Genomic DNA, 15,892 nt, shown 5'->3' with positions numbered 1-15,892 from the left:
AATAAATTTATTTTGTTTATTTTTACGGTAAAGAAGAGAATTTCACGGAATGATCTATCCTTTGATATTAGCTATTCCTAGCCTGTTTGGAATAGTGATGTTTTATTATTATAAAATACCTTTATAAACCCTTCATATAAATACATATATTTCCAAGCATTTTTGAGCTTCCTATTATCGCTAAGACATGTTTCTATTTTTTTGTGTTATATATATATATTTATATATATGTTTTTTTTTTGTTACAAATTTTGTGTATATATATACACACAATACACGAACCCTAAACCCACCATAAATTTGTATGTGCTTTATTTTGAAGGGTATGGGGTATTTTAATTACTTAAATGATACGGGTCCTTTTTTATTCACTTGTCCAACCAAACACAAGAATATGATTCCTCTTATAACTCCATGTTTATTCCCCTTTTGAACCAAGGGGTAGAATTGTAATCATATTATATTTCTTTCTTATTCTCATGTTGAAATTCTATTGTATTCCTATCATATTTCTTTCTTATTCCCATCATGTTGAAATTCTATTCTATTCCCTTTACTTTTATTCTTTTTGAACTAAACATGCAACAATCTTTTCGAAAAAAAAAAACACTACAACAGTATTCAATCTAGGTCGTGGACTCGTGGTAGCAGGGCTTAACACTATAACACCTAGTATTCAATATGTATCGTGTCAAGAGAGTTTAACTCTTGCTTAGAAAAAAGTTCAACTTATAATTCTTGAATTCTTTAAAATGTTTAACACCTCTATTCGATTCACGTCTGTGTTAACAGAGTTGAACACTATAACATTATAACACTTTGTATTCAATCCCAATTGAAATTTAACTCTTTCTTAGAAAAATGATTAACTTATAATTCTTTAACTTGTCGCACGCATATTCGATCCGGATTGTGTTAGCCAAGTTTATCACTGTAACACTCAGTATTCGATATTGTGTCAATAGAGTTTAACTTTTACTTGGAAGAAAGTTTAACTTATAACCCTCTTAAGTTGGCACACATATAAGAGCTGGCATGGAGGCAATGGGTTTAATTATAGCAGAAAGTATAAAATGAAAAGAATCTAAAGAGTATCAAGTGATTCATTTGAGGATCTTAAAACCAAACTCCCAACATATCATAATTCTTAATAGAGAAAAGTCATGTACATTGAATTACAGTAAACTTGATGTCATCACTCATCACAGAAATAAAATGAGAAGACACAATTGGAAACAAAGGAGGCATTGACCTTAAGGATTTCTAAGGGCAGCCAATCTCTTCTCGAGTTCATTCATTCCGGAGCTGCAGGCAAAGACGAGAAATACGATAACAATTTGTTAGGTACATGTGTTGATCGTTGTATAGCATACAGCACGCAAGAGAAGGTCGAGGACTGATTATTTTACCCAGCAAGCATGTAAATAGAAAATAAGAACGTACCTACTCTCCTCGACCTTTTTCCCAGCAATTTTTCCTTTTGGAGCTGCCGATAACTGTCAAGAATTCAAGATAAATAACGTTAACCAGAGCACCCGTGGCATTGTTCAAAATGGATTTATTTGTAAACGCCATTTGAAAGTGTAATGAGTAGTGAAGAGTGATTTTACACAGCGATATTGATTAGTATTCTTTAAAAAGAAATTTAGAACCCAAAAAAAAAAAAAAAAAAAATAATAATAATAATAAAATAAAAAATAAAAAAACGAAATGCCACTGTTTAACAGTATCCTTAATATAATTATTTGTGTTTGTGAGTACATCGTGTTATAACAAAAACGAATGCATAATTGTACAAAACTCACCTGTGAAGCAACGTCAACACCAATTTCATCAAGGACCTACGGAAGTCAAATTAAATACTTTGTTAGAACATATAAGATGAACAAGATTATAATATAGCTAGACAAAAATATATATCGCTCAAAGTTTAAGGATATGCTGGACTCTGTATGATGGTGTTTCATCCTCCTTATGTGTACTCTAGTAAGGTAAACATTCAAAGGGTTTTTATAATTTTGCTCAAGAATCGGAACATTTAGTAAGGATACCTGATTTGTCAACTCATCGGTTTCCTCTTCAGCTTCATCATCATCCAAAGCATCATCTATGGCATCTGACATCATTTCCGTCTGCAAAATGCAATTCCAGAGAAGAGTTAAACAACAATACAATTTCATAAAAGATTCTAGTGTTTGAAAGGTTAGATACGGTCATTTCTTAGAAAGATAAAAACCAATAGAAGTTCAAATAAAGCCAGAAATCAGTCCATTATGTCTTATTACTATAATTGGAGAAGGTATAATCATTCTTACAATCATATCCATTTGTGCTGATTGCTTCTGGAAATCTTGAATAACCTTCGCCTGTTTTGCTGGAGCCATTTGCTGCAAATAGATTCAATTTCAATACGCTATAAGAATGAGGACTAACAGAGAAAACTTGGAATTAATAACAACAAGGATCTTCGAACTCATGAAGATGCAAAAGTGAAAAGGAAAACCGGTTATCTCAAATCAGTTATCTGAATTCTGACCTTGTTCATAGCTGTCATGGCTTTAGTGGCACCTTTCATGCCTGCAGCAACCGAAGTTTGGGCGTGTATTGCCTGGAGTAAGAATGAAGTTTTGGGTAAGTAAGACCACCGAAGAAAAGCAACTTATACATGAAATCCCGTGAAGATTTAGCAGTTTACCTGAGTATGAGTTGCTATGCCTCTCATCTGAGCTCGACTTCCTTGCAGGTTAGCAATTTGCTGCCTTAGCCTGACTAGCTGACGTGCTAGAATCTTAGTTGCTGCCTGAAACGAAGGAAACACGAAAGATCAAATCAAGTCTCCTAAGAAGACTACCCTATCACTCAATGAATAAAATCAAAAGCTAACGCAGCTGTTTAGGATCCAACAGAATAAGCAACCAAAACCCCCCACCTCATTTCCAGATTTAGCAGTTCTCTTTATCTCAGCAACAAGCTTCTTTTCCTGTCTTATCAAAAACCACATTAGGTTCTCTCTAAACATTAAAATATGATTCCAAGTAAAAGTAACTTCTACAGAGCTGAACAGATAATCTCAACATTATGATCACACGCATATTCTTATGTGTACGAATCGCATCAATAAATTACCTCCAACTGCAAAGCAGAAATTTCCTTCTCTATGCCTGCATCACAATTACAGACCACAAGTTACCACTCATGTCACAGTTTAGATGTGCAAGCACCAGTACAAGCTTTAGCACACAACGTAAACATCAACATGAATAATAAAACATTGAGATCAGTCACTATTTCCTTTATCTTTCAATCATTAAGCTTAACATTTTCTTTCACAGAGCCAAACAACTACATGGGAGGTCAGCCTCCCAGATATCTCCATAACAAGTGCAATAAGAACAAACATAACATAAAGTTTGTCACAGACTATCAATTTGATGTACTCCAAGTTTTCCTAGCAATACTAAATATCATAAAGACAGGTATTTACTAGTATAGTATAGCACTCTCCTTGATGAACAGAACAAGCACACTTAATTCACATAATCTAATTTTTTTTTTTAGCAAATTCATATAATCTAATTAAGAAGAGAGCAGAAACACACACCTCTGGTAGCATGGGTCATTTCTCGTTTACTGTCTCGAAGCACCTCTGCATTGTAAACAACACGTAAAGATACAATCTTTTTCACACATGTGAACAAAAAAAAAAAATCCAATTTTGACACTGATCAACCACTAAATAGAAGAATTTGAATCAACCAAAATAGGAGCTGAAATTTATCCACTGATCCCAACAAGAAAAAAGGGTCAACACAGCTACTGAAAACCCAAAAATTGAATTAAGAAAAAAGAAAAATTGGAAGGTTGGGGGGCGAACCTTTAGGCGAAGGCTTCTTGGAGAAGATATTCATGTTTGATATGACGGTGCAGTGTAAGTCTGCAACTCAATTCAATTCAACAACTTGGATATTCTATAAACCCAGGGGTAGGGGGGTATAAAGCTCTTGACTCGCGACTTATATGAAGTCGCGCTGGGTTTATAATCGGGGAGAGAGGAGCGAAACCTCGAAATTGTAGAGATTTGCAGGCCTCCCTTTCTGCAACTTCAACCTTTTACACATTTATTATTTCTTCCCCTTAACTTTTTGGTTATTGCGTTGCTATCCAGACGCGGAAATACAAATCTGACTCCTTCTCCAACTTCGTTTTACACTCCCAAAATTGATTGTTGCCCGATGAGGTGGGAATTTTGTAACTGTAGACTGAAGTATTTGTTTATAAATATTTTCTCAATTTATTAAAGTATAAAGAATTAATATTATTTTCATTGAGGATTGAATTCATACTTCTTGTATTATTTATTTATTTTTATTTACTTTCAAATTTACCCTTCCATTTAAATTCATTATCAATTCTTATTACTATTTAAATTTCAATATTTTAACTAAACACACCCTAAGTAATTTTTAATTATATAATTAGTTATGTCAATAAAATGAATAATTTCATGATCAAATCATAAACCCATCATATTTCGACCTTTATATTAATTAATAAAAGAATAAAATGAATTATCTCCCGTCTTACATGACAAATAACACTGGCGTTTAATTCATGAGTTAAGCAATTACAAACATACATTATTTAAAAGTCACCAACTATCTTAAAGTCGTTAATCTGGTTACTCAAACATAATACGGATTATTGTAATTGCAAAAAAAAAAAAAAAAAAAGGTAGAACTGAAACAGAATGATACGGGGGCAAATTAACCATAATAAAGATATCAGGGTGTTAAAATCTCAAACTGCTATTCAGGTAATTGAAAAAGACAAAAAAGCACACGTCTTTGCTTTAAGGCCAAAAATTGAAATTTCCAAATAAACAACACACTCAAAGCTTAGTGTAGCTAAGATCTCTCTATATCAAAAGTCCGGGTTATCAGGCAGTGCTTTCCTTCTTAAGCTTGGCAAGCTCCTGTCTCACAACTCCAGCTCTCTGCAATACAACACCAAGTTGTCATTTTACACACACAAAACATAAATTCAACCTAAAAAACCAGAGTGGAAATACTAGGTGATGCAGGGTCAGATCAAGTAATTATAGCCAATCCATGGCATTTAGATTTCTTGTGATTGGTTATTTCTATTGTTGATAGTGTTGACAATTCACAAGCATAAAAGATGGAAGGAAGACCAACCTTGATTTTTGCCAGCATAATCTTAAACCTGTCAAAGTCATTGAGGCAAGCCCTCCTCTTTTGCACAATCAACTTCCTCCCCCATGAGCTGTTCTCCCACTTGTTCTTCACATCTGGCAGAATATTGTATTTAGATAACCATGATGAGAAACGATTGGGAATAAGTGCATCCCTAACAAAAGTTTAAAGGGTATAAGCAGGACTAACCAGCAGCCTCCATAGCAGCTACCAAAGTCTTCTTTTTTGGCACTCTTTTAATGTCAATTGTGATGTCTGTGAGTGTAAGCCTCTTGAAGTTCATCTGGCTCCTAACCATGTCTGGAGCATCAACAAGTGCCTAGTAATTTATAATGGAATATAAAATAAAATAAAGTTAGACTACACTCTTTCCAGTATGATATAAGAATATAAGATACACCTAAGAATAAACACGATGAAAGTATATACTTAAGACAGCCCCACTGCGCATAGAATTATAATTGAATGGGGCGCATCACAACACAAATGAACATACCACAAGTTGGAGTATACAAGTATGAAGAGGGGAAAACCCATGATTATGTATTTGAAGTTCACTATCTATGCATATAAGACTGGATTGAAACTCTAGCCTAGAGTAAGAGTACTATAGTAGTAGTATATGTTCCAAAACATCAAAAATAAAAACACAGTACTTGAAACATTTTCACCAGACAACAACCAGGGAGAAAATAATCCTCCCTTACACCACATTTTGCTCTTTCCCAAATGGGAAGAAACAAAGGAGAAAGCTTTCCCAGCATTCTCAACACATCATTGACGAGAATTCCTCACTCCTCCCTCTCTCACTCCCCATTTTCACTTCTTTCTTCTAATCTATATGCAAAATTTCTTCTCCATTTTCTGCAATGCACCACTATCTACCCAACCAAGTTCATCCATGTAGATTATAGTAGTTAGATGTATGAAACATATATAAGATCCAATTCACATGTTGATTGTGATTGTAGTCATGAGCAACTGAACATCTTCATTACACAAGACCCACACACAGCATAGCAAAGTAACACCTTATACCCCAAACACTCTGTCAAAAAACTCAAGTAAGCCATCATATATCCTTATCAGTGATATCAGTTTGCAGACAGCACAGATTTGCTTGCCCATAAATTAATAGAAAGTCTTCAGAAGACAAGTATAAAGCATAGACACTTAACACACCACCATTTAGTCCATACCCAAAAAACTCCCTCAAAGCAAAATCTCCATAGGGAATAACAGCTCAGAAGTAGCACATATTTTCTTACAAACTGGAACATCCAAATTTTAACATGGAAATAAAATCTAACAAAATAATTCTTCAGGAAGTCAACATCTGCAGGCAAATACTACCAGAAAATGTAGGCAAATCTATGCATTCCATCACATATCACAAAGGAGTTCAATTAAACACACTTCTAAAAAATAGAAGCAAAACATATAGTAACTCTTCGGAAAGCATTATACGAACAGAGACTGCAGCTTTAAATCATAAACAGCGAGTTGAGCTAAGCAATTACTCTGTTCTGATCAATAACATCGACAATGACGACAAGCTTGCCATAGTCCTTTCCGTAGTTGACAAGGGCAACCCTCCCGATCTCCACGTACCTCTTGAACGGCTGCATCGTAGAAAATCCATCACCATTTTCAAATACATGAAGAGAACAGTATAGCAAGATAGAGAAACTAGCAAACAGTGTAGAAAACTAACCATTTTCGGCAATCCGAATGAGCAGAACGGGGCGATGCAGGTTGAGCTGAGGCCGAAGGATTTTGCAGGAAGTGCAGTGTGTTGTTTATAGGTTCTAGGGTTAATACTTTGGGCTCCAGTGGTTGTATGGGCTTGGGCCATGGATTTCGATCTGGTGCTATGTAGCCCAAATCTCAAAAAAAAAACTTAAATAGGTAGGATACTCAACTTTCTCAAAAAAAAAAGGTAGGATACTCAATTGTTATAAAATGGACGAGTCATATTACATTGTGAACCCTAATACAAAAATTCTTTAGTTTCAGATAATACATTTTGCACCTAAAATTAACAATTTCTATACATATAAATAAATAAATTGATAATTGTTTACACATAATATGATAACTACATGTACAGGCAAATACAAAATGTGTCAACTACAGATACAAAATATGAATATTATTTTTGGACCAGTGTTTACACTAAAATGTAGACTCCGGTCCATGGTATAATTTGTCCTTACTCAAATATATTTAATACAAACAAAAAAACCGTTTTGTTACTTGTAGTAACATCTACAATTAGAAAATCTAGAGAGGCTCGCAAAGACAATTCAATTGATTATTGGTGCTAAATTATGTATAAAGACATAATTCATTTCAACCATCCCAGCTTCATGGTGAACTTGTTGTAAATATTAGACATTGAGTTTGAGTCACCGTGATTGTAGTGATGAGTTCTTTGTATACATAAGATATTTGACTAAATTATCGTGGTGGATTTTTTGTGGGCGTTGATCTGAGTAATTATAATTTATCATTTTTCGAAATGTAAAGTCTATGGTCCCATAAATTTTACCACAAGAAAATGCAAAGACGTCAATTCAACGGATTGGTATTTGGTAACGGAGCAGTCAAAATTCCAAAGGTAAAAAAAACTCAAAGAGTCAACGCCGGCCGTTGATGACGGAGCACAAGACAAGAAGCAGAAAATTCGCGGGCAGAAACGACGGCGTATTACTCGCGGCAACCCGCAATTTCGCATCTTCTGTCGTCTTACATATATATATATATATATATATACACGCGGCTTGTAGCTCTGTGAGTGTTCCAGTGTAGCGTTACTCGAAAGCGAAGAGAGAAGAGGAAGAAGAAGAAGATAGTCCTGAAAAGATCTTGAAAAAGGTATCACATTTCTTGCTGAGATTTGTTAATTGTATGCATGTAATCATTGATCGATGTCAGATCTATGCTTCTTCTGCTTTGCATGCACACACAGAGCTCGAAAATTAGATTTTACTTTTAGATGCTGTGATAGTGTGATGATTGATTAAGAGACTTCGTGTTTGTTTTGCTAATCCGAGAGTGGAAATGAAGGTGGACTTGAGGGAAATAGGAGATCCAGTTTTTGTGATTACTGTGCTTAGTAGTAGCGTATGGATTAGTGTAATTGATAATATATACTCCGTATTAGAAATGGTGCCTTTCGACCTCATTTTGGGTCCAGATTTAAAAATGGTTGTGCAGATTTCATGCGTTTTTTGAGACATGAACTGGCTAATTTACTGGATCATGAGGACACTTGCCCACAAAAGGTGAAATCTCTAGCCCTGGGCCCTCATACCCTGTCCAGACAGTTGTGGAGGGGGTAAATCATGGTGACTTAGCGACGTATTAGAGGAGGCACCATTAGGTGGGAGGACTGGTGCCCAATGCCCACAAGTAGACCACCACACCACATTGGGTCTGACTCCGACACTCTAGTTGTCAGGCTTGATCTTGTGTCCTTGCCCACGATCTGTCACCTAGTAACCAACTAAGCTACCCATGCAGCCTGTGTTGCACTGTTCATGTTGTTTGTGTTATATATTTACCTCAAAATTTGTAATTTCTTCTCAAAAGGATGTCTGTGTTGTTTGCATTATAAATTCGCTCCTTTTTAAAGACAAAGGGGTTATCTTTTTCAACAACCTTTGATTCTTATAGCTGAAGTATTTAGAAACAGATGCCTGGTGTGGAATGCTTTCTGTTCATATAAGCATACAATTGATCTGGATTAAGATTTTGTTTGATTTATTTATTTATTTATTTGCATATGCAGTTAAAGCTTGAGAATGGAAGGCACCGTATTCACCCCTGCTTTAGAAGCAATGAAACATGTCAAATCTGAGGAGGGAGAAATGCTTACCAAACCTTTCTTGGATGCTTGCAAACTGATCTTACCTGTTATAGGTATCAACCTTCATCTCTTTCTTGACAATGTTATGATTTGAGTTTATATACCATTCAATTTGACAAAAACTTAAATCTGTTTTACTGAAATTTTAATTAATTTAGAACTACTATGTCAGCCATCCATGCCTTAATAGCAAAACTACATCCACCCATCAAGTTAGAAGTATTTAGCCAACTAACCCCTATCCTTATTCTTTAAAATGTGAGCTAGTTTTTTCCTTTTTATAAGCCTGTCTTAGTAAACATTTGATGTGTGGTAGTTATGGATTGTTTTAAACGGGTCATTTCATACTACATATTGAGGAAATGGTTACTTTCTTTAACTTTTATTTTATGTTAATGCCAGAGAAGTTCGGTGCAGCCATGGCACTGGTGAAATCTGACATTGGTGGCAATATAACGGTTAGTCGTATTTCTTTTTGCGGTTAAACTGTGTCCTGGTATATGTTATTACTATTATATAGTACTAGTATTTTCGCTCGTACATTGCACGGAATGAATTTACTATAGTATGTTAAGAATATTTAAATCGATATACAATTATGTAAATTATAACATCGAATATTAGTAGCACCAAATGTATTAGTAATATTACTGTATATTATATTTATTAAATATTAAATATTATACAATTATTAAATATTAAATATATTTCCCCAAAATTGATTTTCATTCTTTATCCTATTTTATCAATTGTGCGTGATCCTCTAGAATATTCTTAAAATATTTTCATTATTGCACATAATAATTTATTGGAACTGGATGTGCGTGTGTTGATAACATATTATTGGTGTTATTAACGTGAACTTGCAAAGAATAATAATAAATGATTATTTCCTTATTGGTGTAGACTTATTGGAAACAATATTAAAAATTAATAGATATTATTTAATTTCCATATAACATTTTTTACCAATTAAGATTTATTAATTATTTTACCAATAAATTTTGTAATTAATATTAACAAAAGTTTGAGCGGGAAATTTTGGAAGGAGGAATTTACTTTTATATATAGTATAGATGACTGATTACTGATTTTATCATTACATTGCTTTGTCTTATATAAGTGCATTTTCCCGTTGTAAGATAATGGTTCTGTTCTAACCCGTTGCAGCTATCTCCCATCAACTATTTCATTCTTTTATGGATTTGTGCAGAGGTTGGAGAACAAGTACTCCACAGACCCTACAAAGTATAAGTGCTTGTACAGCATGGTACAAGAAGAAGTTGAAGCAAAGACGGCAAAAGGCTCATCTAGTTGCACAAATGGGCTTCTTTGGTTGACCAGGTATAATAATAGTTTCCCCGGTTCTGTTTGAGCCTTGTTTTGTTTGATGTTGGATTTTGAGGATTCTAGAGAACTCCATTGATGTGATACTATATTCATCTAAACTCTAATTCAAAGAATTATTTTTTTAATAGCCCCGGCTTTTAACTTCTGTAGGGCAATGGATTTCTTAACGGAATTGTTCAGGAATTTATTAGAGCATGCAGACTGGGCTATGTCACAAGCTTGCTCAGATTCCTACAGCAAGACATTGAAAAAGTTTCATGGCTGGCTTGCTAGTTCAAGCTTTACGGTAATAATCTTAGATTTAAAATAATAGAAGATAAACAGCTTATATAAATGCTCTTATGATTTATTTTTTAAAGCTCGATGGAATACACTCATAACAGCCAGCTTAAAATGGATCTGATACTATATTCTTTTTTAGCATTTAATGAGGGTTAGTTTCTAATACAGCCTCTCAATTGCCCAAATGCCCTGAATCGAATTTTGCAGGTTGCAATGAAGCTTGCTCCCGATAGGAAGAAATTTATGGATGTCATTGGTGGGACTGGTGATATCAACACTGACATTGAAAAGTTCTGTACAAATTTTTCACCATTTCTCGAGGAGAACCATAAGTTCTTGGTAAGATATCTTGAATCTCAAGTGTCGTGCTGATGATGGCGAGTTTGAAACCGAAACCCATTTTGCTTAATGAAAACTTTGCATTTTGCTTCTGTGCATGCACTTGATCAAAGATCAAATGGTAATTTATCTTCTTTCTCTATCCCGTTGACAGGCCAGCGTTGGAATGGATGATCTTAAGGCTTCCTAATCACCTGAAGGCAAAATAACCAGTTATCCAACTCAACAAAGATCCATTCATGTATACTGATCAAACCCCAGAGTCTATGCTTTCTCTTTATGTTATTATACACAATGTCTTGAAAGGCACATTTGGCATTATGCTATTGATAGAGGAAATGTCTTTGAAGTTGAACCTTGGGTGTTATTTTATATATGGAGTACTATTATATTTCCCATCACCTTTCATTTGGGCAAAAATGTTTCTTGTATTTCATTCTAGCCTTGCCATTTAAATTTTGATTACTAGCTATGGAGGATTAGAGCTATAGAGCTGTTTAAACGACCCGGCGGGGTGGGCCAAAAAAAATGTCCGCTTTTTGACGGGCTTAGGTTTTGTTGGCCAAGAAAAGAGATATATGAAGTCCTAAATGGCCGGCGCGGGGTGGGCCAAAAAAACCCGCTCTTTGACGGGCCTAGGTTTTGCTGGCCAAGAGGAGGGATCTATGAAGTCCTTCAAGAATTACTTGGGTGTGTTTAGAAACTCAAAAAATGACTCATTTTTTGGAAAACAGATTTTAGAAGTCATTTTCCTAGTTTTCAAACACACTCTTAATTGCAAAATTCACCATCTAACTTTTTTGACGCAAAAAGTTTTATATATCGTTTAGTTGTTAGTGTTACCGATTATGTTGATGGTTCATTAGTAATACTAACAAATTTTTTGAATCCCGTGTTTAGAAATTCAAAAACTTTGAAATTTTCAATCGTGAGTAATAAATCTAATTTTTGAATCCCGTGTTTAGTCATGTGAGTTGAGTATATGAAATGTCATGTGAGTTGAGTATATGAAATGGGAAGTAACTTCTAATTAAGTTGGTCGGACAATTGAGTTAGTGAAAGCTACCTATTGGTTTGGTCTTCTTGGGTTGAGCTATAGATTATGTGAGTCGAATATATAAGATGATGGGACAACCCCAATCAGGTTGACCAAACAGTTTGCTTGGTAACTATAACAATTCAAGTTTTTTGAGTTTGGAATTCGATGGAGATTATCTATTTAATTCAAGTTTTTTGAGTTTGGAATTCGATGGGGATTACCTATTTACATTCTTTGTTTAAGCTAGTCCGTGGGAGTTTCATCATAGTGTATTTTCGAATATCAACAAAAAGAGAGTCCAAGGATCATCATTTCTCATATATATGATGGAGCATTGGACCCTGCATGGCCTATATATATATATATATAATCAGCATTTTATTGGAATAATTAGTTAATTAATTATATATTATAAATCCTCCTAAAAGTTCGATCCACTTCTAGTATAGCCAAGAATAATGCATGGCCATTGAAATGAAGAATAACATGATTGTGTGTTGCATCGTTGGAGAAGATGAGTCAAACCTAACTCTGGGAGCTGAGCTGAGGTTTGGGTCCGGCCGATTCCATTTCTTTCCAAATCGCGCGCTGGTGTGCATTCTCCCCTGCGCCGCCGTGCATCCGGATTCAAACCCCCTTCCCGCCCCTCCCTTCATTCCATCTGGTGAATCCATGGCGTTCATTTCACGTTCCCTAATAATGTCATCAAATTAAAGGTTTCATTTCTTTAATTTTATTCATTCTCAATCATATATATATATATGCATTCATCTGATCTGATCTGGATTTCTGTTTCTGCTAGCTTCTCAATCTGATCTGCACCTTCTTCTTCTTCGTCTTCATCGTCATTCAATTCATGCCTGTTATGATATGAAACATATAATTGTTCTTCTGTAATCTGTGTCAGATCAGATCGAGTAGATCAATAAAACATAATCTGATAGTCATTCAGTTTGGCATATGAGCACAAATATGAAGGGCCTTTTGAAGGGTCTTAGGTACATTTCTCAGATATTTGGTGAGTAACTTCAATTCATACCCATATGAATCAAATGCAACCATTTGTATCGGGTACAACCCTATATATGATATCTGATTCTATAGAACATTATGAAAACACGATTTATATTGTATATATATTCTGAGTGATTGTGTCTATTATCAAGATTGTATAAAATATTATAAGAACATAGTTTATATAGTATCCAATACAATTATACATATCATGGGTGGTTGTATATGGTATCAGGATTATATGACTGATTATGAGAACATGGTTATCACAAATAATATTGGTGATTGGTGATTGTATCCAGTATCAGGATTGTATGAAATATTATGAGAATACACTATCCGATACAATCAGAGGTTTTTTTTTTTTTTTTTTTTGAAAACAGACATACTATGGGTGATTGTATCTACTAATAGGATGGTATGAAATATTATGAGAACACGGTTTATACAATATCCGATACAATCAGATATATGGTGATTGTATCTACTACTACTAGGATGGTATGAAATATTATGAGAACATGTTTCATACAATCAGATATACTATGAATGAATGGTGCAGAGGAAGAGAAAGAAGAAGAGATTCAAATTGGTCTACCTACAGATGTAAAGCATGTTGCTCATATTGGATGGGATGGTGGTCAATCTGTCGATAACCCAAGCTGGGTATACTTTTGTCTAAACTTTTTTTTTTTTTTTGAAAAGTTATCTAAACCTTAATTTACTCGTATAAACCTTTTAATCGAAACGGAACATGTTTTTAATTTATTGTATTTGGTCATTTTTTGAATATTTGAACAGATGAAAGATTTCAAAGGGTCAGCAGCGGTTCAGTCTGATGACACCAAAGACAACTTAGAGGTCCTGTGTGCTTCCGAAGGTATGGTTTTATCGATTTTTCTATTAATAAATTTGATATCTAATTTTATATTTTTAAGCGATGAAAAAAATTTACAGTCACTATTTATATGTATGCATTGAGTAAATTAAATCATCTCGCCTTGTGAATCAATTTAAATTGCACATAGTTAATTAATTCAAACTCATAATTTTATGGTTATTAAGTCAACGGCAACTTAACTAGGATTGTCCCGCCTTTTGATTCTATTTGGCAAAGGAACATAAATCAATCTAAGTTGTCAATATTCAAACCATGAAAATTAATAGACTGCGTCTATTGATATAGGGCAATTTATATCATGGACCAGGTATAATGAACATGAATATAATTAAGCACTCAACAACACAATATACATTATATTGTGTTTATGTTTATGTGTATTATGAATATGAATCCTGTGCATTATGAACATGAATTCTGTACCTGATTAGGTCAAATTCTATGTATCCAATCAGAGTTAACAGTTGGACGTTGTCTGCTATATAATGATCGTTGATATCGTGGTTACCAAGTTAATAAGTATTTTTGTTTTTTTTTTTGGATTGTGGGCATGATTGGTAAACTAAAATGGATTGTAGATTCAAACCGAAGAGGCACTAGAAGTGATGACAAAGATCCGGACTTACCAAAGTCATCAAAGCGCCAATCTGACAATCCTGACTCACCCAAGTCCAAGAACAAGAATTCCAGGCGAAACCGTCCCAAGGAAACCTCCGCCGATTCCGCTGCCGCCGCCGGCGACGTCCCGGACATTCCCAAGAAGTCGCGGCGGAAGAAGTCCAAGGATAACGTCAGCGGCGATGGCTCCACCCGATCGGCGAAATCATCCAAACGCAAGGACTCCGGCCAGGACTCCGAAGCCTCAGTGAAATCAGCGTACAGTGACTTCGGCGGCGACGGCTCCACCAGATCAAACAAACGCGAAGGCGGCGCCGCCTCGGAGTCCTCCGCCGCGGACGCGCCGGGGGCTTGGTAATTAAAGAACACGATCTTCAAGCTCCGATCCAAGCCCTCCCTGCATATATCAGAGGAAGGAAGACAGTGAAAAGAGTACGTATAGTGTGCTGGTTTCGTGAATTCAGCCTTGGATTCGCCAACTTGTTTGTTATTTTTTTTTTAAAGGTTTTTTAGTGACTTGGATCAACTGATACTTTAATTTTGACACCAGATTTTTCCATTATAATAGAATCTTGTACACCCTCGGTAGTCACAGGCGGGTTTTTTCATTACTCAAAGATTTAATAGAATCTTGTACAGTGTTGAAACAAAGCAACAATGTTATTCGTGATAATTGTATAGTACTAACATAGCTAAGAGCATCATCAATAGTTTAGTTTTTGCACAAGTTTTTGGAAGGCAAGTTGAAAAGAAGAGGGTAAAAAGAAAAAAAAAAAAAAAAAAAAAAAAAGAAACAATAAATAAGAGTGGTCGCCGTTTTTACACAAGTTTTTGGAAGGCAAGTTGAAAAAAAGAGGGTAAAAAAAAAAAAAAAAAGAAACAATAAATAAGAGTGGTCGCCGTTTTTACACAAGTTTTTGGAAGGCAAGTTGAAAAAAAGAGGGTAAAAAAAAAAAAAAAAAGAAACAATAAATAAGAGTGGTCGCCGTTTTTACACAAGTTTTTGGAAGGCAAGTTGAAAAAAAGAGGGTAAAAAAAAAAAAAAAAAGAAACAATAAATAAGAGTGGTCGCCGTTTTTACACAAGTTTTTGGAAGGCAAGTTGAAAAAAAGAGGGTAAAAAAAAAAAAAAAAAGAAACAATAAATAAGAGTGGTCGCCGTTTTTACACAAGTTTTTGGAAGGCAAGTTGAAAAGAAGATGACAAAAGGAAAAAAAAAAAAAAAAAAAGCAATAAATGAGGGTGGTCACCAGTGGGCGACCACCC

The 15,892-nt window shown here is 34.8% G+C and overlaps 4 protein-coding genes across 5 annotated transcripts; 2 read left to right on the top strand and 2 right to left on the bottom strand.

The window, feature by feature from the left end:
* Nucleotides 1-1,085: 1,085 nt before the first annotated feature.
* Nucleotides 1,086-4,201, bottom strand: LOC116004250 (vacuolar protein sorting-associated protein 2 homolog 3). Its single transcript, XM_031244217.1, has 11 exons — nucleotides 3,875-4,201; nucleotides 3,602-3,646; nucleotides 3,127-3,161; nucleotides 2,930-2,980; nucleotides 2,696-2,800; nucleotides 2,537-2,608; nucleotides 2,316-2,387; nucleotides 2,052-2,132; nucleotides 1,806-1,841; nucleotides 1,444-1,496; nucleotides 1,086-1,305 (listed from the first exon to the last, which is right to left on the bottom strand). The coding sequence occupies exons 1-11, from the start codon at nucleotides 3,906-3,908 to the stop codon at nucleotides 1,254-1,256; spliced, it is 636 nt and encodes a 211-aa protein (XP_031100077.1). The 5' UTR covers nucleotides 3,909-4,201; the 3' UTR covers nucleotides 1,086-1,253.
* Nucleotides 4,202-4,738: 537 nt separating this feature from the next.
* LOC116003763 (60S ribosomal protein L14-2-like) lies at nucleotides 4,739-7,004 on the bottom strand. Its single transcript, XM_031243682.1, has 5 exons — nucleotides 6,928-7,004; nucleotides 6,734-6,835; nucleotides 5,403-5,532; nucleotides 5,196-5,308; nucleotides 4,739-4,993 (listed from the first exon to the last, which is right to left on the bottom strand). Exons 1-5 carry the CDS (start codon nucleotides 6,928-6,930, stop codon nucleotides 4,937-4,939), a joined length of 405 nt encoding a protein of 134 aa, XP_031099542.1. The 5' UTR covers nucleotides 6,931-7,004; the 3' UTR covers nucleotides 4,739-4,936.
* A 930-nt stretch (nucleotides 7,005-7,934) lies between these two features.
* LOC116004160 (glycolipid transfer protein 1) lies at nucleotides 7,935-11,456 on the top strand. The gene is made up of 7 exons (XM_031244086.1): nucleotides 7,935-8,090; nucleotides 9,007-9,137; nucleotides 9,487-9,542; nucleotides 10,298-10,428; nucleotides 10,585-10,720; nucleotides 10,924-11,055; nucleotides 11,210-11,456. The coding sequence occupies exons 2-7, from the start codon at nucleotides 9,020-9,022 to the stop codon at nucleotides 11,243-11,245; spliced, it is 609 nt and encodes a 202-aa protein (XP_031099946.1). The 5' UTR covers nucleotides 7,935-8,090; nucleotides 9,007-9,019; the 3' UTR covers nucleotides 11,246-11,456.
* Nucleotides 11,457-12,680: 1,224 nt separating this feature from the next.
* On the top strand, nucleotides 12,681-15,300 carry LOC116005014 (CRIB domain-containing protein RIC6-like). 2 transcript variants are annotated; one of them, XM_031245231.1, is made up of 5 exons: nucleotides 12,681-12,810; nucleotides 13,002-13,112; nucleotides 13,671-13,774; nucleotides 13,910-13,988; nucleotides 14,588-15,300. In XM_031245231.1, the coding sequence occupies exons 2-5, from the start codon at nucleotides 13,055-13,057 to the stop codon at nucleotides 14,983-14,985; spliced, it is 639 nt and encodes a 212-aa protein (XP_031101091.1). In that variant the 5' UTR covers nucleotides 12,681-12,810; nucleotides 13,002-13,054; the 3' UTR covers nucleotides 14,986-15,300. The 2 variants fall into 2 exon arrangements, with proteins under 2 accessions (XP_031101091.1, XP_031101092.1); XM_031245232.1 differs by having other exon boundaries at nucleotides 12,687-12,810; nucleotides 13,007-13,112.
* The last annotated feature ends 592 nt before the right edge of the window (nucleotides 15,301-15,892 follow it).

Source organism: Ipomoea triloba, chromosome 14 (genome assembly GCF_003576645.1).
Source record: "Ipomoea triloba cultivar NCNSP0323 chromosome 14, ASM357664v1".
Classification (NCBI taxonomy): domain Eukaryota; kingdom Viridiplantae; phylum Streptophyta; class Magnoliopsida; order Solanales; family Convolvulaceae; genus Ipomoea; species Ipomoea triloba.
The sequence above is the reverse complement of the archived record's forward strand: the minus strand, read 5'-3'. Positions and strand labels throughout refer to the sequence as shown.